Here is a 24,235-nt window from a genome sequence, read left to right as displayed (position 1 = left end):
GAAGCCGTGTGAACTAGAGCTCTGTAGGCCTAGGCTACAAGAACCCCAAGCGAACTGGCTGTTAGTAAATCACTTTATTCACGTAGCAAAGTAACAGTATAGTAGCTGTCAACACAAAAACTGTACAAGGAAGTATGACTATTTTTTAAAAATTTGTCTATCATTGTCCAAATTTTTTTTCCTTTAATGTGCATTGGTGTTTGTCCTACATGTGTGTTTGTGTGAGGGAGTCGGATCCATTGGAACTTGAGTTACAGACACTTGTGAGCCACCATGTGGGTACTGGGAATTGAACCCTGGTCCTTTGGAAGAGCAGCCATCTGAGCCATCTCTCCAGCCCCATTGTTCAAGTTTTTAAAAGTCCTAGAAGTTAAAGCACCACAGGGCTAAGGCACCACCAGGCAGTCAGAAGCCATTGCAATGACAGGACAACTTGACTTCTGCTGAGGGGAGTGGGAGAGCTGTGGAGAAGGCAAGACAGACTGATTTTTTTCAGATGTTATAAGAGGGCCCTCTAGCCATTGGTGGAAAGACACCATCCTCCTCCCAAGTTTCTAGCTCAGAGGTGAGCAAATGGACAAATGTGTGCACACTGCTGGTTAAGGCAGGTCAGTTTGAGAGTCTGGCACTGTTTTCATTTTAAAAGGAAAAAGGGAGCCGGGCATGGTGGCACACGCCTTTAATCCCAGCACTCAGGAGGCAGAGGCAGGAGGATCGCTGTGAGTTCGAGGCCAGCCTGGTCTACAAAGTGAGTCCAGGACAGTCAAGGCTACACAGAGAAACCCTGTCTTAGAATAAAAAAACAAACAAAAAAACTCAAACAAAAACAAAACAAACAAAAACCATAAGAGGGGAAAGGGGATACAACAAAAACGGAGACAATCTTAAGTTTCAAACTACTAACAAGGTTTTTCTTTAAGTCCCATTAATGAGCTGCCTCTGTATATGGGGCTCAGTCATGGAGAGAACATTTCTATCCTGAAATACATGCAGAGAATAAAAGAAACCTTTGCTTTGAGGGTACCAGAAATCATAAAAAATGATTGAACCCTGGTTGAGAAAGAGAATTTCATTCCTTAGGAACTTAAACAAATCAAAGTAAATGGAGTCTGTGGTTTTGGGGTGATGTGTTCTTGGTGGCAAGAAGGCTGCTTCCTGTCTGAAGATGACTGTCATACACTTGTACAACAGCTGACATCTGGGCCTTTATATACACCTGGGTTGTGAGGTGTTTACAAGCTGTCCTTTCTTCCTTAAACTATTATCCCAACTTGAATTCCCCTAATGGTGATGTGTGGTTCCAGCCAAAATAAAATAAAACAGTTCCTTTAAAATTCCAAGCATAATTAAGAACATAGTGAAAGTGAGTTATTAAAACTGGAGCTTTTCTTTCCTGTATAGTCTAGTGGAAATAAAATAAATAACAAAATCTCATCAACCCTAACTTTACAAAGCCATGTAGGAGACCAGTGAGCACTGTGTGAATCCTAGCTCTGGCACACAGAATGCCAGCACCACCCTTCGGGCAAGTGTTCAGGATACTTAGGATGGCATGCACATCTGAGGAGGCAGCCAGAACTGACTGGATCTGAGACCAAATGAAAAGCAGGCACCTTCCTCAATCAGAATCTTTTATCCTGACAGAATGAGCAAAAATTCAAGTTTTGATACAAAGACAAGCAGGATAGAAGTCCAAGAGCTCAAGCACAATGCAGTCTTTGGGTAACAACAGAGTGAAGGCAGGCTGCTGTCACTCTCCCCCTCTAAAAGGCAGCAGGGAGACCTTCTGCAGCCCACACACCCTCAAGCTGTTCTGCGGTTTTGACTCTCGTCCTTATTGCCATAAAGTCTCTGCATTTCTACACATAAATGTAAATTTCAAGTTGCAATAAAAAGATGGAATCATTAGGAAGTATCAAATACTCTGAATACTTTTTTTTTCTCTACTGTTCCCTCCAGAACTGCAAGGAAACATCAATGAAAATAGTGGCTTTGAGGCCCAAGTCTGTCACAGGTTTTTGGGAGTTTTCTTGGTATCTGTCAAAAGCTACCTATGAAGGGAATCTGAGCGAGACTTTCAAAGGAGAGCCTACAAGGCCGCGGTCAGAGACAGGGTTTATCTGCTGTGTACTCTCCTCAGACAGACATGAAGACAATCCCAAACAAGTTCAATAAGACAAGTGACTTAAAATAACTTTGGTTAATCTTAGTCCACATATGCCTGTGAGTTAAGCCTTGTGGATTTTGCAGCCCCCCCACCTCCCCCCAACCCCCCAATCCCCCCGCACAGTTTTACAATGTAGCCTAAGCCAGCCTCAAATGTGTGATCCTCCTGCCTCTGCTTCCACAGTGTCAGGTAACAGGCATGCACCATCATGCCTGGCTAAAAATATACATTCTTGCCTATAAAACATCAGTATACAGATATGAAATAAAAGGCCATCCAAAGTGAAAAAGAAGCTGTAAATGTTGGGATTTAGAAACAGAACACTGCTTCAATTTGTAAAATGAAGCAAACTGATCTGTGTTAAGAAATTTGTTACTAATTTCTTACTAATAAGTCACTGCTGAAAACTTAATGTCCATTATGTTGTCACACAGAAAAACTCAATCACTTTCTTGAACAAAGCTCAATAACAAACTGCAGGTTAGTCATGAGGTTAAAACAAAGGACACTAACAATAACAGTGGTGGCCACACAGCAACTCTGATTTGGCTGTGTCACAGGATTGTTCTGAAGCTATCCGGTCAACCTACCTTTGGGACAATTTTCTCTGCAGACACAATGGGTCTTTTGATCCTGCTTTCTTATAGTCAGTATCACTAGTCCATACCAAATGGCAATGAGAGAGTGCTAGCAGTAGATAAAGCAAGAAGAGGATAACTGTGTTCTAGAAGAGACATTTATCTGTCTTTAGATCCAAGCTTCTCAATTAATTCCTGAAGTGGTGCCAACTCACGCCTATCAATCAGATTAAACTCCTAGAAAGAGAAGAAAAGAAAAATGTAATCATGAACCAAAACTGAAACGCTTACATATTTTTCAGAGAACGGCCTCCTAAACCTAGTTTTCTGAAATCTGAAAAAAATTACTTCTATGATATATAAAAGGACTGTTTTTCTTACTTTCTTTTAAAGACAGGGTTTCTCTCTATAGCTTTGGTTGTCCTGGACTAACTTTTTGACCAGGCTAGCCTAAAACTCACAGAGATCCGCCTGCCTCTGCTTCCCGAGTGCTGGGAGTAGGACTGTTTTTCTTATTTATTTATTTACTGGTTTTTGAGACAGGGTTTCTCTTTGTAGCCTTTAGACCAGGCTGGCCTCGAACTCATGGAGATCTGCCTGCCTCTACCTCCCTGAGTGCTGGGATTAAAGGTATATGCCCACAACGCCAGCTAAAATTTTGTTGTTTTTTTGTTGTTGTTTCTTTTTTTAACAGTACTCAAGATTGAACTCCGCACCTTGTACATACTGGACAAAACCCCCTTCCGCTGAGCCACATCCCTGGCCCCGTTTACTCCTTTTAAAAACAAGTATAAGCTGAGGAGAAGGCTCAGTTGGTAAAACTCTTATCACACAAGCACGAAGATCTGAGTCCATAACCATAGTGCTGGGGAGGCAGAAACAGGAGGATCCCTGGAGCTTACTGGCCAGAAGTCTAGCCAAACCACTGATACCCAGTGTTGGGGACATGCCCAATGTTGACTTCTGGCTTCCATTTACATGAGTACCTACATGCATAGACATATTCAAAGAATTTAAGAACTAGAACATAGGTGATATTGTGACATATGCTGGTCTTCCTCCCTACTTCCTGACAGCTCCTACAATCCTGGAACCTCTAGTGTCAACAGTGTCTAGTGACCCATAAGATCACAAGGTGTGACTGGGTCCCAGAAAGACCAAGACATGATTCATTATTTTTATAGTGTTGGTATATCAGACTCCCTAACCAGCTGTGGGGGTGGGGGTGGGGTGGGGGTGAGGAACTATAGCTATGGGATGATCCCCATCATTGTGTTAAACACCAAAATCAAATGCATGAGTTTATATAAAAATGACCTAAAAATTACAAACTGAACCTTTGATAATGGCCACATCATGAGAAGTCAACTTTTAATTTTATACTTAAACATATGAGCATACATACAAACACTTGTGCACACACAAGGCACAAAAACAATCTCAGAAAAATAAAAATCTTTAAGAACGGTATAGCCTTTATATTATACACAGACTATAATACACAATAATCACTAAAAGGATCTCAAGTTTCCCTACTATAAAATAATATTTTACATACAGAATTGCCTAGCTCTAAATAGTCATTTTCTGCTTTTTAAAAAAGTTTAATGTGGCTCGGGAGGCAGGGGCAGGTGGATTGCTGTGAGTTTAAGGCCAGCCTGGTCCAGGGCAGCCAAGGCTAAAACAGAGAAACCCTGTCTCAGGGGAAAAACAAAGTTTAGTGTGTGAGGAGTAGAGAGAGAGGAGAGAGAGAGAGAGAGAGTGTGCGCATGCCACATGTGTGGCGTTGTCTGAAGAGAACAGAAGTAGGTATCAGAACCCCTGGAACTGCAGTTACAGGTGGATGTGAGCTTCCCAATGCAGGTACTAGAAAATGAACTCAGGTTCTCTGAAAGAGCAGAAGGTGCTCTTTACTGCTGAGCCATCTGTCTCTCCAGCTCTTTTCTGGCCTTTTGAAAAAAAGGTCTGGCTGGGATTTCAGAGGTATGGCATTATGCTCTGATAATTCTTCAATTTTTTCCCCAAATAATGTGAATTATGTTGACCTTTAAAGTTGTAATTCTAAGTTAGTACACATAGGCAATGGGCCACAAACTGGATGACCAAGGGAAGCCCTAGGCAACCAGCTGCCTTTCTTCCTTTCTTTTTTAACGATTTAGTTATTTATTTCAGGTGTATAGATGAGTCTTCATGAGTTTCTATGGACCACACATGTGCATGCACCTGCAGAAGCTAGGCGAGGAGGCCAGATCCCTTGTAGTGAGCCTCCTGACATCCTCTGCAGTAACTGTCCATGTTCTTAAGTGCTGTGCCACTTCCCTACAGCTTCATGAACTGATAACAGGTGGAGAACAGAACTAAGCACAGAACAAAGCTTGTGCTTAGACATTCTACATGTATGAATAAGACAGAGCTCTTACTAAGTTACCAAGGTCCACAGTCAAGAGGTCAATATGGCTCACCTACCTGAACAAAGAAAATAAAGTGCTTAAAGGAGGTGTTGAGGTGGGCCTCTTCCTGCAGCTGCATCACGGAGTCAAAGTGCTGGTGGTAAATGTGGGCATAAACCCTGAAGAGACGCTTCAGAATAGTCTTGGCCACAGACATAAAGTTTTTGGGAAATGGGACACCTGTAATCAAATGCATACCTATCAGTCTATTATCAAATCAGAAGGCATCAAGTCTTGATACCACTGGAGCAACTCTAGTACACAAGGTCACACAGTCACAAGTCTACTTCAGAGTAGAGGAGGCAAGGCAAACCCTAACTTAAGTATTCTCACACCCCACCCTGACTGCCTACAACAGCAGACACGGGCATAGAGGCTGCTGGATCATGATTCAAATGAATGTTAGTTGTTTAATATCCATTTCTTCCTGAGGTGAAATGCAGCAAGAATAAGTACTATGGTTATAAACATCACTTCTGTCATTTGTAATAGGGAAGAAAAACCAAAAACATTTAGAAGCCAGGCATGGTGGCGCACGCCTATAATCCTAGCACTCAGGGAGGCAGAGGCAGGTAGATGTCTGTGAGCTCGAGGCCAGCCTGGTCTACAAAGTGAGTCCAGGACAGCCAAAGCTACACAGAGAAACCCTATCTTGAAAAAAAAAAAAAAAAAAACAATTAAAAAAAAGACAAACAAACAAAAACCATTTGGGAATGGACATTTTCCTAAACAAAGTAAAAGACAGATACCCCTCAAGTCATTACCATCCTCTACAAGTACAGAATATCTCCGCTTCTACATTACTCTGGAAAGTAGGTCTTCATTTTCCTGTAGCCTAAGAAGGGGTGATCTTTCATGAAACAGCAGAAGGGGGACCTCATTCCTTTTCAGAGAAAAGAAACTCCTCTTGAGAAAGCTGGGAGGTATGGGAACCTCTCCAAGAGGTAGCCATGGGGTGACTGGCTACACTCCTGACAAGTTTGGCTGATAGAACCAAGGTCATTTAGAAACTGGACAGGAGAATGGCAGAGAGCCAGCACTGGCCACACAAACCAACAAGAAGCAGCACTAAGAAGACACTTCCCTGCTCAGCTTGTGGTGCTTGTCTTTAATTTAAGGCACAAACAGGTGGATCTCTGACAGTCCATGGACTCCACAGTGAGTCCCAGGCCTGACAAAAAGTCAGCTTCAAAAGCCAGCTCCTCAGAACCACTCTAAGTAAACACCTTTCAACCTCTGGGAAAATGGAGGCTCTAACAGCATTACTTCCATGCATCTTATTTTCTTCTTTCATGAGCCAGCCCTTAAAAGCTTGATAGTTAATACATCTTGCTAATTTTTGTGGTATCCCTAACCCCTAGTCTTAGCTAACCTGACTTTTCAAGCATTACATGGGAACTTATGAGCTGTTTCTAAGGGCAGAATCTTAAACCTAATGGGTTATTATAAGAGGAGGCGGCAGGGGAAGGAACAGGATGAGAAGCTGAGAACAAAGGAGGCTCTGCTGGGTGCTGGTGAGACTTTCATAACCTCAGCAAGTGGGAGGTGGAGATAGAAGGCTGGAGCAGTGAAGGTCACCATCAGCTACACAGTGAATTCAAGGCCAAACTTAGCTAAATGAGATCTTGCCTCAAAAAATAACCAAGTAAGTATATAAACTGTCTTAGTCTCAGTACTTTCTAAACTAAATTTAATAGAACATATTCAAATGAGCCAATATATAATAAAGGAAATCCATGGTTTAATTCAAGAATGTTATTAACAAGCCAAGCCTAACAGTTTTTTGTTTCTTTGAGACAAAGCTCTGTACCACAGGCTAGCCTGGAACACTCAGCAGTCCTCCTGTCTCAGCCTCTGGAGTGCTGGGATTGCAGGTATGTGCCACCATGTTCCCCAACTCCAGCCTAAGTATATAACACTTGATCTAAATATTTCTCCCAGAAGTGCCTTAGACTATAAAGAGGAGCACAAAACAAAACCAGAAAAGAGAGAAAAAGAGCACAAGAAGCTGCTCAGAACCCCCAAAACTGTAAGCAGTCTGGTTTTTTTTTTTTTTTTTTTTTTTCGGTTTTTTCGAGACAGGGTTTCTCTGTGTAGCCTTGGCCATTCTGGACTCACTTTATAGACCAGGCTGGCCTTGAACTCACAGCGATCTGCCTGCCTCTGCCTCCCGAGTGCTGGGATTAAAGGCGTGCGCCACCATGCCCGGCCCACAAGCAGTCTGATTTCAATCTTCAGTACCATACCAAACTCAAAATTAGTAGCAAGCCAGAAATGTTCTCCTAGCAGAACATTTTCAAAGAGTAATGGAGAAGTTGGGGTGTAATTAGTGGTAGAGCCTGTGCTCAACCATGTGAAGGGCCTTGGGTCTGAGCTCTAGCACAAAAAGAATTATTAACTTTCTTGCTATCAAAATGCAATTTGGGGCTGCGAGAGCTCAGGGCAGAACATGTGCCTAGCACACACAAGGCTACACTTCAATCCCTAGCACCACAAAAAGCAACAACAAAACAACCCACATTTTAAAGGAAATGAGCAAAATAAGAAGTGTATATAGCAAAACACCCCATAAATAAGACCAAGGTGTCCGAGGGGAAGAATAGCTTACAAGACATATAGTTTACAAGACAAAGACCAAATGTCTGTAACAGACAAAGGACATAAGCAGAACAGGAAATGTAAATATATCGGAAAATCTTTTTTTTTTCCCCTTTGTTTTTTGAGACAGGGTCTGTGTATCCTTGGCTGTCCCGGACTCACTTTGTAGATGAGGCTGGCCTCGAACTCACAGAGATATGCCTGCCTCTGCCAACTGCTGGGATCACACCACTCATGTACCACCATGCCCAGCTCAAAAAATATTTAATCTCATTAATATTTGTGTGTGCATGAACACAAATGTAGCCATGCATACGCTGTAAGGCACATGTGAAAGACAGAGAACAACTTCCATCCACCATGTGGGTCTCAGGCTACCAGGCTTGACACTAAGTACCTCTACTTATTAGGCCATCTTGCTGGCCCCTTCATCAGTATTTTTAAATGAACATTAAAACAAAAGTTTACGGCCAGTGAGATGACTCAGTGGGTAAGGTGCTTGCCATGAAAGCCTAAAGACCTGAGTTGGATCCTCAAAATGTATATAAAGGATAGACACAGTGGCGCACACCGTTAGTCCCAGCACTAGGGAAGCAGAGGCAGGATGAACTCTGTAAGTTTGAGGCCAGCCTGGTCTACACAGTGTGTGCCAGGACACTAGGGCTACATAGTGAGACTCTTGTCTCAAAACAAACAAACAAACCAAAAAAAAAAAAAAAAACACGTAAAGGTGGAAGGACCAAATCCAAGAAGTTGTCTGACCTGCACATAAATCCTACATACTTACACCACACATACAGGATAATACTTTTTATTTTAAAATATATCCAATTTAATCAAATTAGAAAAATATTTTACAAATGAGTGCTAACTGGTGTGAAGAAAAACAAGCAGGCAAGCTGGGGGACACACATGGCATAAGATTTAGAGAGAGTGGCCTTTTCTGTGAAGCGGATTTAAAGTAACAGAGCATTTAGAGATTACAGCCATCACTCAGAAAAAAAGGGTGTTCAGTGTTAACTTACCAATCTTTGAAGGAAAAAGAGTTTCATCATCAAGCTGATCCTGAACCCAAGTCATCAAGTAGTCAATGTATTTTGGTGCAGAACACTTGATTGGCTTTTTAATATTGGTGCCATCTGCCCAATGGTATTCATACCTGCAGACAGCAATGAAGTGTTACTAACAGTTGTTTAAACTTTAACATGTACAATCTGTAAAATCAAAGCAAGTTCACATTCTGTCCACAGAAACTTTATGTGACTCTAAGAAATTATAGGAAGCTCTAAGCCTGTTTTTAATCCAACACCTTTTTTGTTGTTTTCTTTTGTTTTGTTTTTCAAGACAGGGTTTCTCTGTGCAGCCTTGGTTGTCCTGGACTCATTTTGTAGATCAGGCTGGCCTTGAACTCACAGCAATCTACCTGCCTCTGCCTCCCTGAGTGCTGGGACTATACATCCATTTTAGCCCAACATCTTTTGGAATGTGCACCTACTTTCATGAATATTATACAGGTAACAGACCAAAAAAAAAAACCAAACAAACAAATATTAAAAGATCACCAAAAAATTCTTGTAAGACATTGAACTCTAATAAAAATAAATAAACAAAATAGAGATCTTTTGGGATGAATCTAACTCACATTTCTTTTCAAAGTACATTTATTTATTTGTATGGGCTTGTACACACAGTATATGTGAGAACAACTTATAAAAGTCATTCTTTCCTTCCACCTAAGAAAGGAATTTAAGTCACCAGGCTTAGCACTAAGTGCCTTTATAGCCTCTGAGCTATCTCACTGGCCCCTAATTCAAATTTCTATACTTTTACTCCTACAATAGAACAATATAATTACAATATAAATGTTAAACACTGAGTACCCATATGCCAAAGTATGTAACAGCAAGAGCTATTGCTGAACAGCCAAGAACTCACAAACTGAAAATTATCTCTACATGAAAAAGGTAAAAAGTCTTTATTATCTAATGTTTATTAGTTATAGAAGAAACTATCCAAGAGTAACCTTGGGAGAGCTAAGATGGTGGTGCTGACCCCACAGCGCTTCTCATCAGCAGGACTGCAGAGCAACCTAAACCCAAAGTGAGAGCTACATGACACCAGTGCGCCTGAGTCCCAGCACCAAGAGCAAAACCTTTGAAGAAAGCTTCCCAATTGGTCCAGTATTTCAGTCTGTCCCACACAGGACTCTAATTAAGCCTTCAATTTCTCAACATTTAAAAACTAGACCACAAATGCTATTCCTAGCTTGTTTAACCATTTCCCCAATTTTATTTGGGCTCCTACAAAGGTATTAGTGTCCCAAATCAGCCAGAAGAAGCATTAAGAAAATGACACCCCATTACCTTTAAGGGGGGTCGGGTAGGTTTTTGTTTGCTTTCTTGGGCTACAGAGGGCTATTTTCTTTCTTTCTTTTTGGTTTTTCAAGACAAGGGTTCTCTGTGTAGCATTGGCTGTCCTAGACTTGCTTTGTAGACCAGGCTGGCCTCAAACTCACAGCAATCCACCTGCCTCTGCCTCCTGAGTGCTGGGATTAAAGGTGTGCGCCACCATGTCTGGCTGAGTGAGGGTTATTTTCAATGGGAGTTGGTTATAAGTTATTATTGGTCTTATTTAGAGAGAAAACAAGGTTGGACTTAGGGATATCTCTCTTTTCCTTTATCTTCCATTCTTAGATTTGGAGATAGGGACTGTAAAGAAAGAAGGGGGAATATAGAAATATATAGGGAAGATAGAACAAAAATTAGATTACTGAATCTATTCCTTAACTTAATGCCTTAATTATCACTCACAAGGTAATTTTTAATTCACTGGTATAGAACTTTGTATATAGATGCAAAATAAGTTTAATTTTAGATATAGTGGTATAGAATTCAAATTTAAGATTATTCTGCACATACATTATATATATTTCTACTCTTTTTTTCAAAAAGATGTATTTATTTATTATTATGTATACAGTGCTCTGCCTGCATGTACACCGGCAGGCCAGAAGAAGGCATCAGATCTTATTATAGATGGTTGTGAGCCACCATGTGGTTGCTGGGAATTGAACTCAGGACTTCTGGGAGAGCAGTCAGTGCTCTTAACCTCTGACCCTTCTCTCCAGCCCTATTTCTACTCTTAATATGTGGTATTGTATCCATATAACTCATTATAATACAAGGTTTACTTCCAATACTTTGAAAGTGCTTTTGTAGGCTGTTTATGATAAATAAGTTATACAAGTTAATTATTAATTGATCAAACCATATCAATTACTACCTATTTTTAATCACAAGAATATACATCTTAGGTGCAACAAATAGATAGGATTCTATAGAAAGATAAGGTAAAATAGTTAAATAAGGTCTTCAAAAACCTCACTCAGAGACATACAGAATATGGCATTTAAAAACATTTTTATTATTTTAAAGATTCATTGACAATGAGACAGCCTACCTAAAAGAGGATGATGAGCATCAAAGAACCTCTTTATAGAGATGGCTTCAAATGTAGCAAACCAGCCCCTTGGCAAAATGTCCTTGTTTCAGCCACAGAGAGAATTCTGCCTTTAAAGGGAAAGTTTGGATGCAAGCAGAGTCAACGGGCAAACTCTGCCAAGACAGGATAAGCAAGTCCTCAATAGCTCCTGCCTCACAAATATGTCTATCAGATATTTTGGGCTGGAAGGCTGAAGATGATGCTCCAACATTATAGAGAATTTTGGGTGACTGTTCAGCAGCAAACTGTCTCTGCCATCTTCTCATTTGGGAAGCTGCTAACCTGCCCTCTCTGTCGACTCAGATAATTAATTTTATTCATTCTGAAGTCTCTGATAGGGTTGAAGACCAGATAGTTTAGTTTTACAATTAACCTTAGTTGTTTAGAGATTGAGATATTTTTAGGTCTATATAGATGTTTTAAGTTGATAATGATGAGATATTATAGATACTGATTTACATTCAGAACTTTAGATACACCAAGATAGGAAAGATGTTTTCAAGGTTGCCAAATACAAATAGCCAAAACACTAAGAATGTAACATTTATGTAATTCCTGACTGGTTCATGGTTACTCTTGCTGTAGGTAGTTTATTGTATATATGTGTAACAATATAAATATATGTAAAAAATAAAAAAGATTAATAAAAATAAATAAATAAAGGAAACTATCCAAAACTCTACGTAAGCAGCTGGAGACCTGCCTGGGCCCTGCAGACATGACTGGGCAGCTGGCCTCCGTGCAGAATTCCGTAATGGTCCCGTACAGCATGTTGATCTGATTGAAGAAATCCACAGCTGCAGAGACAAAGCCACCAGTGTGTCAAGTATCTACATAAACTGCAACACACCAAAGAGACCTCTCAGCCAAAGGGAAAATAAACAATCTTTTCTTTTGTGAGATGGGGTCTACGTTGCCCACACTAGTCTTGACCTCCTGGGCTCACACAATCCTCCTGCCTCAGCCTCCCAAGCAACTGGGATTACAGGAGCATACTGCTATGTCCAACTGATTTGAGCAAAATACCGGGGCTAATCTTAATAGAAACTAGTAAATCACTGGAGTTTTTATTAGATTAAATCCAAGGAGCTGAAAGATTCGTAGCTTATCAATCTAAACTACTACATACCATCATCTGTTAGGAACGAGAAAAAGGTATTGTAGAGCAAATTTAGTGAGAAGCCACACACTGTATGGTACATTTCAAACATCTGCTTCAGTGTCTGTATTTGAGGCCTTTGGCATACTGAAGACCACTCAAAAAGGACTTGGAATTAAATACCTAGTCTGGGGTATATGCTAACAGGAGAGCTTAAAAATGAGTAATTTAAAACAGAAGAACTTGGGGCCCACATGCCAACAGTAAGTTCTAGAAGTTCAGAGAAAACAAAACATCAGGAAGGACTAAGGGAGTCAGAGAGAACATTCCAAAAGAGCTTCTGCTAGATCCAGAGGATGAGGAGGAAGGAATAAAGGACAAACTAGACTGGATGTGAAGAAAATCATTAAGACTTGGAACATTTTTCAAAGTATGGTGATCCTATCTAAAGGAGTACCTGAAGAAAAAAAAAACAACAACAACAAACTAAGGCTTTCGAAGTTTCTTCAAAAATGGATTAAGAAAATAATTCTGAGCCAACCAATGGTGTCAAACACTTTAATCCCAGCACTCAGGAGGCAGAGGCAGGTGGATCTTTGTGGGTTCAAGGTCAACCTGGTCTACAGAGTGAGTTCCAGAACAGCCAGGGCTACCAACAAACCAACCAAACAGTTCTCTGACATGCTCAGTAATCTTTTTTAAGACCTATTTTAATGTGGAGGAAGGGGTTTTGTACAGGAGTTCAGGTGCCTGTGAAGACCAGAAACGTTGGGTCGGCCAGGAATTGGAGTAACAGAGATGCCTGATGTGAGTGCTGGGGAACTAAACTCTCATCCTTTATAAGAGCATTATGAGGGGCTGAAGAGATGGCTCAGAGGTTAAGAGCACTGACTGCTCTTCAGAGGTCCTGAGTTCAACTCCCAGCAACCACATGGTGGCTCACAACTATCTATAATGAGATCTGGTGCCCTCCTCTGGCCTGCAGGCAAAACATTGTATAAATAATAAATAAGTAAATCTTTAAAATATATATATATTAAGGATTTTTTAAAAAGAGAAAGTGAGAGAGAGCATTATGAGCTCTCAAATACTGAGTCATCTCTCCAGCCCCAAAGTAATTTTTAAAAGAATAAAGAGATTCTGGGACCAAAAGTATTTGTGTGTGTGTGTGTGTGTGTGTGTGTGTGTGTGTGTGTGTGTGTGTGTGTTTGGGTTTTTTTGTATTTTACATTTTATTTATTCACAGTATGTGTGTGCACAGAATGTACATATACATGGAGCTCAGAGGACAATCTCCAGAAATTAATCCTCTTTTTCCACCGTGTGGATTCCAGGGATTGAATCCAGGCAACAAGTATTTTTACCAGCTGGACTACCCTGCTGGCCAAAGACAAAAAGGTTTGAATATATGAGTTAGAGCAATTAAACCTCAAAGAAAAATCTAAACTGGCAAGAAGCCAACACATACCTTCAGAATAACATAATCTGAGGTTTAATTTAAAAAAAAATCTTTGTTTGTTTTGTTTTATTTACACAGGGTTTCTCTGTGTAGTGTAGCCTTTGCTGTCCTGGACTCACTTTGTAGACGAGGCTGGCCTAGAACTCACAGAGATCTGCCTTCCTGAGTGCTGGGATTACAGGTGTGTGCCACCATACCTGGCTTTAAAATGTATTTAAATTATGTGCATTTGTATCTGTGGGTATAAACATGTGAGTCCAGAAGAGACTGCTAGATTCCCTGGAGCTAAAGTTACAGGCAGCTGTGAGCTGCCCTATGTGGATGCTGGGAATCAAACTGGGCCCTCTTAAACACTAACCTATTTTTCTAGCCCAAACTTGATAATTTGAATAAAATTTAAAAACAGGGTTTCCCTAAATAAGTAGTATTTCACATTGTTCAAACAACATACAAGCTTCCCACTGTGCATGTACTGATTTAGTTGACCTTATTCATTTCTTCACAATATTCTCCCAAACAGTGCCCTGGACACCCAGCACTTCTCCTTAAGTCTCACCGTTCAACCACACAAGCATATACTTTGCCAGGTGAAGTCTAAATATACTTGTATTTCCCTTTTCATAGATAGCTGTTATATTACAATAGTTATACCTATAGATGATTCATTAAATGCGATTTCAGCAAATTCTGTGAATCAACAAGTTAAACGTTCTTAAAAACTTACTATTCACAGCAATCCATTCATTGAGGTCCTCTCCCTCTGGCAACATAACAGCTTGCCTCAGATTGCCACTTCCTAGAGTTGCTTCTGCATGTTTTAAGAGCTCATACTGATGGGACCCTTCAGGAATATTCTTCTTCGGTTTGAATGTTTTTGAAGAGCGGCTGCTGCTGTTGGGTTAAAAGTAAAAATATATGAATATTTAGGAATGAAAGAAGAGTGGCATTTTAAGGACATAAATGGCCCTAACGGTGCTGGGAAGATGGCTAAGCAGTTACAAGCATGTACTGCCTTTACACATACACATACAACTAAATAAATATTGGAATAAATAAGTTGATCAATAAAAAGCACTCCCTGAAAAAGGCCAAGATGGAGAAGGGGATGATGACAATAAAGAATGCAGTAGCATCAAACATTTGCCCAGCACTTGGGAGGCCCTGGGTTCCAGCACAGCAACACACACACACACACACACACACACACACACACACACACACACACACACCTTTCTTTTTTTTTCCACCTATAAAAGTGAGAGCATAGACTGAATAGATGATTCGCTAGGTAAGAGCACTTGCTGCACAATCTTAAAGACTCAGAGTTCAGATGCTATCACTCACATAACAAACCAGGCATCCTGTGCACACCTGTAATCCCACGCTAAGACTTGCTGAGCACTTGAGGGCACTTCCTGGGGAGGACACCGTGAAGAACTGAGTACGGTCAACCAAAACAAGACTGACACACACAAGCTGGGAGCCTTATATGCTGTTTGAACAATGTGAAGCACATGCTTGTTAAAGAACTATATTCATTTTTTTTAAAGTATTAAGTCATAAAGATCACCCCGGAACACATGGAGATAGGAAACTGAATGACAGGAAACTAAACTTGGAAAATTAACATTAATTGACTTCTTAAGATTCAATATGATCTTCATATTATAAATTAAGATGTGTGCTTCAAGGGCTAAAGAGATGGCTCTGTGGTTAAGAATACTTGCTGTTCTTCTTCTTTTTCTTTTTCTTTTTTTTTTTTAATACTTGCTGTTCTTGCAGACGACTGGAGTACAGTTCCCAGCACTCACATGATGGCTCATGATCATCCAGGGGATCAGATGCCCTCTTCTGGCATCCATAGGTACTGGATGCACATGGTATATATATCCATACATGCAGGCAAAACACCCATACACATAAAGTAAAAATAAATCTGAAGATGGGCATACTGGTACACATCTTTAACCCCAGCACTCTGGAGGGAAAGGCAGATCTCTATGAGGGTGAAGACAGTGAATTCTAGGACAATCAGAGCTACATAGTGAGACCCTATCTCAAAACAACAAAAACTAACTAAATAAATCTTTTAAAAATACATTTTTCTTCCAATGATGCCATCAAGACAGTTAAAGTAATCCAAAGGATGGATTTTTAAAGTCATTTTTAAGTCATAGATGGGATGAGACACTCATATCCAAAAACCATCAAGAATTCTTACAATTCAAACCAAAAAGGCAGATCAACACAACCACTGCACCATATATACATGTATGGAAATGTCACAGTAAAGCCCATTACTTTGTATAATTAACAGGTGCTAACAAAAATTTTTTAAAACCTGACTTTAAAATAGGAAAAGAAGCCAGGCAGTGGTGGTACACACCTTTAATCCCAGCACTCGGAAGGCAGAGGCAGGCAAATCTCTGTTGAATTCGAGCCTAGCGTGGTCTACAAAATGAGCCCAAGACAGGCAAGGCTATACAAAAAGAAACCATGTCTCAAAAAAAAAAAAAAAAAAAAAAAAAAAAAAAAAAAAAAAGACAAAAAAAAAATTATATAGGAAAAGGATTACATTAGACCTTATCTACAAATGCCCTGAAAATACACAACAGTGCTTAACATTATCGGTCCCTGGGAGAACGTAAAACAAGAGATTCCACTTCATATTTAGGTATAACAGAAAGACAATTGACAGATGTATGTGATCTGTGGAATTTTGAAAACCCACCCAGTGAGGTTGGGAAACAAAATGACTGTAGGCTTTAAAAAGCTTGGCAGGGCCTCAAAGGGCAACATGTAAAAATTCACTTTTAATACCCAGGAGATATCTGACATGCATACTCCCCATATCTCTCTCTCTCTCTCTCTCTCTCTCTCTCTCTCTCTCTCTCTCTCTCTCTCTCTCTCTCTCTCTCTCTCTCTCACACACACACACACACACACACACACACACCTACACCTATAACCAAATGTTCACAGCAGTGTTATTCAGAGTTGCCAATGAGTGGAAAAAACTACGGCATCAGTTTAAGTTATAAATAAAAACTCACATTTACCTCATTAAGTTGAAAAGCTATGGAAGAGTCAGGAGTTTTCAGGGACATAGACTGCCCATAATCACATACATACAGGCAACACTAACTGGATTCACTAGGTATGTATGTACGTATGATGTATACATGTGTATACACACATACGGGACGGGGGGAGGACATAAATTTGAAGAGAGGTAACTAGAGGAGTTGGAGAAGGAGAGATAAAAATACGCATATATTGAGTTCTAAAAAAAAAAAAAAAAAAAAAAAACCTAGCCGCGCGGTGATGGTGCACACCTTTAATCCCAGCACTTGGGAGGCAGAGGCAGACGGATCCCTGTGAGTTCGAGGCCAGCCTGGTCTACAAAGCGAATCCAGGACAGCCAAGGCTACACAGAGAAACCCTGTCTCGAAAAACCAAAATAAATAAATAAATAAACCAGTAAAAAATAAAAAAACCTTTAAAAACAAAAGAATCACATCGCGGCGCCCACTTTTAATCCCAGCACCCAGAAGGCAGAGGCAGGTGGACCTCGAGGCCAGCCTGAACTACGTACTGAGTTCGAGGCCAGCCTAGGCTACATAGTGAGACCCTCTCTCTCAAAACCAAAACCAAACCGCCCTAAAAATCCACATTTAAAGCAGGTCTGTCCTGGTAGCCCAGGCTGTGATCCTAGCTTCTCGGAATGCGGAGGCAAGAAGAGCCCAGGTTCAAAGCCTGCCTACGATACAGAGAGAAACGTCACATTATAAGGCGCAAGGCTTCTCCAATGTAAAAACCTGTGGGAAACCACAGTGGATCTGGACTTTTCTTTCTCGGCCTCGGCGAGTCACGGAGGCAGGGCACATCCTCCTGCGAGAACCTTTCCCGACGCGCCAGGCTCAGGGCAGCCACACGTCCGGCTCCGCCCTCCGCTTGGCCCCTCGGCCCGGCCCGGGCGACCGACACCCGCCCCGCCCAGCCCCGGCCCGGCCCGGCCCACTCACAAGAGGAAGCTCATCCTCGTTAGCCCGAGGGGCCGCTGCCCCCGCCCCAGTCAAGACTCGGCGCCGCCGCGGACACCGGGAAGCGGCGGACGGTCCGCGCTTCGGCAGGGCGGCCGAGGCTTCACGACCCGGGTTTGGAACTGGGTTCCAGGCGCCACGAGCAAGCTCAGACCGCAGCGTCCTGCCAAGCAGCCTTCCACACCTCGTAGACCCGAAATGCGGAACCAACAGCATCTCGCGAGACCAAGCTTCCTCCCATCCGGCTGGGCTTCGCCCCGCCCCTTGCTGAGCTCAGCCAATCAGCACTCTGTGGGCCCGGGTTGACAACGGGGCTGACATGGCACTACTGTCAACTATTCTGAGGCCGAGGGACGGACGCCTACCAGAAGGACTTTATTCCGTTTCCTAAAGGAATACTATTTCAGCCACATCACCTATTTGTTGATGGACACTTGGGTGGCCTCTACACACACACACACACACACACACACACACACACACACACACACTATAATACTGCTATGAATATTCATGTGCGTGTTTTGTGTTGGTGAAGGATATATTTACACTATGGTAGACGCTATGACACTATGGTAGAATGAAAAAAAAAAAAAAAGAAGGAGAAAAAAGCTAACTGTGGAGATAACTGAGAGCCAGCATTTTGCTGCTCTAATTCCTGGTGGTTTTAAACCACTCAAGCGTCACCTGTCACATTAATGACATCAATTTTATTTTTATCAACTTTGGGTTTCTTCTCTTTTTTTCTTATTCTTTCTTCTTTGTGGAGACAGAATCTTATGTATCCCAGGCTAGTGTAAAGCTCACTAAAATAGTCACGGATGGCCTTGAAGTCCTGATCTTCTTGCCTCCGCCGCTGCCGCCTAATAGCAGGGATTACAGGTTTACGCAACTATGCTGGGCTCCTTTTATTAACTTTAAAAAACACTCTGTAAATTTGTATTTATTAGTGTGTGTGAGTGTGTGTAAGGGCAACATGTAGAAGTTGGTTCCCTTTTTCTCCCATACTGAATTGGGGGGGAGGCCCAACCCAGGTTTTCAGGGTTTTCAGTAAGCGTCTTCATTTTATTTTTGTTTTAGTAATTTCTGTAGATTTGTATGTGATTTAGACTGTGTGCCTGATACAGGGTTTTTTGTTTATTTCTTTCTTTTCTTTTCTTTCTCTCTCTCTTTCTTTCTTTCTTTTCCTGGTTTTTTTTTTTAGATGGATTCTCTATATAGTCCTGATGTCCTGGAACTTGCTATGTAGACCAGTCTGGTAATGAAACTCACAGAGATCTGCCTGCCTCTACCTCCCAAGTGCTGGGATTAAAGGCACATGCCAACACACCCAGCTCATAATAATATTTTAAACTAACATTATTAGGGCTGGAGAGATGGCTCAGAGGTTAAGAGCACTGACTGCTCTTCCAAGACTGCTCTTCCAAGACTGCTCTTCCAAAGGTCCTGAGTTCAATTCCCAGCAACCACATGGTGGCTCACAACCATCTATAATGAGATCTGGTGCCCTCTTCTGGCTTGCAGGCAGAATACTGTGTACATAATAAATAAATCTTTTTTAAAAACACTATTAAGGTTTGAATCTGTGTCCTCATGTTTATAACTATATCAAGGCAGGCCAGGCATGGTGGTACATACCTTTAATTCCAGCACTGGGAGGCAGAGGCAGGCAGAGCTTTGTGAGTTCATGACTAACTTGGTCTACATAGCAAGTTTTAGGACAGCCATGACTACATAGAGAGGCCCAGTCAAAAAAAACAGGTGCATATATTAAAGTATAATGTGAGGGCTAGAGAGACAGCTTAATGATTAAGAGCACTTGCCTGTCCTGTATAGTACTTGAGTTCGGTTCCCAGCATCTCCATCTGACTGTAACTCCAGTTCCAGAGGCTCTGACACTCTCTTCTGGACTCCACAAGCACCAAGCATGTGTGGGTACCACATTCATGTAATCTGGCAAAACACTTACAAAAATAAAATAAATCCTCTTTTAAAAAGAAGTGGGGGGGGGCGGGGAGCCCAAAAGATGTTCCACCATACCACAAGGACATTTGTCAACCATGTTCATAGCAGCATTGTTCATAATAGCCAGAAACTGGAAACAACCTAGATGTCCCTCAACTGGAGAACAGATAAAGAAACGGTGATACATTTACGCTATGGAATACTCCCCAGCTATCAAAAACAAGGACATCATGAAATTCGCAGGCAAGTCGATGGACCTAGAAAGTATCATCCTGAGTGAGGTGACCCAGGCCCAGAAAGACACGCATAAGTATGTACTCACTTATAAGTGGATATTAGTCATATGGCACAGGATGGCCATCTTACAGTCCACAGACCTAAAACAGCTAAGGAAGAAAGAGGACCCAAGGGAGGATGCTGAAACTTACTCAGGAGGGGAAATAAAATAGACATCTAAAGCAGCTGGAGGGAGGAAGCTGGGTGAGAGAGGGGGTGGGGGGAGAACAGGGTGGGGGTCAGGTGTGGGGAGAGGGGGGAGGGCTGGGAGAGAGAACTGAAATCGGTGGGGGGAGGCATCTGTGGAGTTGAGGCGGGGGAGGTGTAGGCTCCCTTGGGAGTATATGGTGTTGACCCTAGCTTAGACCCCCAGCAGTGGAGGATATGGAGCCTGGAGTGGCCACCGTCTGTAGCCAGGTGGGACTTCCAGTAGAGGGAGGGGACACCAACCCACACACAAAATCTTCAACCCAGTCAATTAGTGACTGGCCCAACTTGAGTCGTATGCCGTGAGGGAGCACCCGCCACTGACACTATTAATAACACTCTGCTCTACTTGCAGACAGAAGGCTTGTGCAACAGCCACCTGAGTGGCCTCACCCAGCAGCTGATGAAAACAAATGCAGAGACCCACAGTCAACATTAGGCAGAGACCCACAGTCAGTCAACTGGGAAATCTTACAGAAGAGCGAAGGAAGGATTGAAAGAGCCAGCGGTCAAGGACACCACAAGAAAACCTACAAAATCAACTAACCTGGACCATAGGGGCTCACAGAGACTGAACCACCAACCAGAGAGCATCCATGGGACGGTTCTAGCCCTACCACCACCACACATGTGTAACAGATGTGCAGCTTGGTCCTCTTGTGGGACATCTAGCATCAGGAGCAGGGGTTATCTCTGACTCTGTGCTTGGCCTTTGGATCCCTTTCCCTTACTGAGCTGCCTTGTCTAGTCTCAGTAGAAGATAGGCCCAGTCCTGTTGATATGCCAACATGGGTTGATACCCGTGTGAAGTCTCTCTTTCTCCAAAAAGAAAGGAGGGAGGGCATAGGGGGAGGGGACGGGAGAAGGCAGGACTGGGAGGAAAGGAGGAAGGAGAACTTCCTACCAGGATATAAAGTAAATAAGTTAGTTAATTAATAATAACAATAAAAAGACAGAATAAAAGAACTCCAGGTTTTGTTTTGTTTGTTTGTTTGTTTTTACTTTTTAATGAAATTATTCTTAAAGTTGTAGAATTATTAAATCTATGGTTGGTGGGAAACCAAGGTACTTAATAGAGAATCTTCTCAGTATGGAGAAAGCCTTGGGAACTAGGGAGGAAAATCTCTGCTCAATATTTAAAGAGGATATCAATATAATCCACTAAGGAGTCAAAGATAAAGTTTCCCAGTGAGGGAGGGGAGGGGAGAAGTTGCTTTCTACAGGGCAATTTGGTCTCTACCAGACAGGGGCCGGACAAAGACTGTGGTGCTTTATTCACTCTGGCTCAGAAGGATGGAAGATAACGCCATTCCACCTGCTACCAGCAGATGTGGGAAACAGAAGGCAAGCAGCAGAGCAAAGGGCCATCCTGTCCCACCTCTTCTGAACTGCTCCCCACCCCCACCCCAACCCCGGTCACCATCCAGTTCCCCTTTTGAGCTTCCTTAGGCAAAACTTGCAGCCTTGACTTTTCGTTCTGTGTAAGCACCCCGCACCCTCCTTTGCAGAACTTCAGCTTGTCCCTGCTGTCACCCACACAGAACCTCAACCTCGGACGCTTCGAGGTATCTGCAGCTCACTTTTGGGGCCCCCTCGCAGGTGAGTGAAGAGGCCTTGAAGGCTTCTAAGCTATTCCTGCTCCTTGGATCTCCGGTGTAGGAGAAATCTCAGTTTGTCAGGAACAAAACCCCATTCTCAGAACATGGAAGTTTCGATTCTGAAAATGATCTATAAAGTCCCTGGTCAGACTTCTGTGTCTGCCATATGCATCTGTAGACAAATGCGCAGCCTCTGTCGTCCTGGAGCTTGCACTGGGTTAGACGAGGTAGGGGTGCGTGCACAATATGGTTTGCGTGTGCATTTTGATTTCCTTGTCTTTTAGGTAGATCTCACGTAACCCAGGCTGACCTCCAGCGCACTGTGTAAAGTGTGGGCACAGCAGCTCATGCTTTTAATCTCAGCACTTGGGAGGCAGAGACAAGCAGGTCTCGGCGAGTTTAAGGCCAGCAGTGTTATATAATGAGATTCCGTTTCAAAAACAAAAAACATAACAGGCTCACCACGTACCTGAGGATGTTCTTGCTCCACCTCCCAAGTGCTAGGAATACAGGCACGCATAGTTTTATACAGCAGAGCCCAGGGCTTCGCGCATTCCAGGCAAGCACTTTACAGACTGAGCTACACCTTTGGGCCTGATAGACTGTACAGTAATCCATCAATCCTACCAGTAAATGGTACAGAATTGCAAATCACGGCACTATGATGAGGAGAAGCAAAAAACTGATGAAGATGATTGAAATACTAACAGGAGAGAGAAAAACAGACTGATTGCTCACTCCAGCAGCACACACACTAAAATTGGAACATGAGAGAGATTTAGCTTGGCCTTTGGGTAAGAATGGCATGCAAAATTTCTGACATTTGCTGCCAAGCTTAACAGCTTGAGTTTGATTCCCAGGATCTAAGGGGAAGGAGAGAACAGACTCCCACAAGCTGTCCTCTGACCTCCACATCCAGTGTAACACCCAAGCCCCAACCCCAACACACACACACACACACACACACACACACACACACACACATTTTTTAAAGACTGAGCAAGACATAGTAATACAAACATTTTATCCCAGCACTTGGGAAACAGAAGTAGGCAGATCTCTGTGAGTTCAAGGCCAGTCTGGTCTACAAAGTGAGTTCCAAGACAGACAGAGCTTTATAGTGAGGTTCTATTTTAAAAACAAACAATCAAATAAACAAAACAAAAACTCTGGAAAATTTAAATGTCAATGAAGCTAAGTCACCAGAAGATGAGATTGTCCAGTGGGGGGAGGGGGCACTGCTCAGAGCTGAGCCCCATGTGCAAAGGCTTTGATGCAAGCGGGAGTTTTCTATGTTAGCTACTGAAAGAAGAACTGAAAGAATTAAAAAAAAAAAAAAAAAAAAATCCAGCCTGATGAGACTGTGACAAGCCAGGGCGAAAGTGAAGGAAAATGAAACCAGCCACTCAAAAGTTCTTTATGATAAGGTATACAAATATTAAAAGGCCTTTTGAAGCTTAGTGTTCTCTCTCTCTCTCTCTCTCTCTCTCTCTCTCTCTCTCCCCCTCTCCCTCTCTCCCTCTCTCCCTCCCTCCCCTCTTCTCCCCTCTCTCTGTGTGTTTGTGTTATTCAAGCATGTTTCTGTGGATATATGTGTTTGTAGGTGCCTATGGATTGAATATATTTCTCTGTCATCTTTCTTCCTTCTTCTCCTCCTCCTCTTCCTCTCTCTGCCTCCCCCTCTCTTTCTCTCTCTCTCTCTCTTTCTTTCTTTCTTAACAGTGTTTCCCTATGCAGCCCAGGCTGGCCTGGAACTTGATATGTAGAGCAGACCGGCCTTGAACTCACAAAGATCTGCCTGTCTCTGACTCTGGAATGCTGGGATTTAAGTGTGTGCCGCCATGCTCAACTCAAAGCCTAATTTTTAAAAAGATCCATTTTATTTTATTGTTTTAAATTATGTGCATATGTGTATATGGGAGAGGCTAGAGGCTAGAGGGTCCTGTCCCCCTAGAGTGGAAGTTTCAGGCAGTTGTGAGCCCACTGTGGGTGCTGGAACCTGAATTCGAGTCCTCTGCAAAAGCAGTATGCGCTCTTAACTGCTGAACCCTGTCCCCAGCCTTCAGTCACCTAAAGTTACAAGATAGGGTCTCATCACACCAGGTTAGCTGGCTCCAGACCTGCAAGGCTCTCCTGTATATTCTTCCCAGCCCTGGGTTACAGACATGGCTGTTACATGGATGGGGGTCCAGCACTGACTAAGCCTCCTCCTCAACATCCATTTACTCTTTAAAAAGGGAACTCGATCCAGGTGAGGGAACAGCTGTAATTTCAGTGTAGAAGGGCTAAGGTGA

The 24,235-nt window shown here is 42.3% G+C and overlaps 1 protein-coding gene across 2 annotated transcripts; it reads right to left on the bottom strand.

Annotated features, from left to right (window-relative positions):
• Nucleotides 1-2,563: 2,563 nt before the first annotated feature.
• On the bottom strand, nt 2,564-18,106 carry Mob1a (MOB kinase activator 1A). Of its 2 annotated transcripts, none has more exons than XM_051154795.1 (6): nt 17,878-18,106; nt 14,577-14,743; nt 11,998-12,091; nt 8,819-8,952; nt 5,212-5,375; nt 2,564-2,982 (listed from the first exon to the last, which is right to left on the bottom strand). In XM_051154795.1, the coding sequence occupies exons 1-6, from the start codon at nt 17,889-17,891 to the stop codon at nt 2,905-2,907; spliced, it is 651 nt and encodes a 216-aa protein (XP_051010752.1). In that variant the 5' UTR covers nt 17,892-18,106; the 3' UTR covers nt 2,564-2,904. The 2 variants fall into 2 exon arrangements, with proteins under 2 accessions (XP_051010752.1, XP_051010753.1); XM_051154796.1 differs by having other exon boundaries at nt 14,577-14,740.
• Between the last annotated feature and the right edge of the window lie 6,129 nt (nt 18,107-24,235).

This window comes from Acomys russatus, chromosome 13 (assembly GCF_903995435.1).
Source record: "Acomys russatus chromosome 13, mAcoRus1.1, whole genome shotgun sequence".
NCBI lineage: Eukaryota > Metazoa > Chordata > Mammalia > Rodentia > Muridae > Acomys > Acomys russatus.
This window is presented reverse-complemented; position numbering and strand designations above follow the sequence as displayed.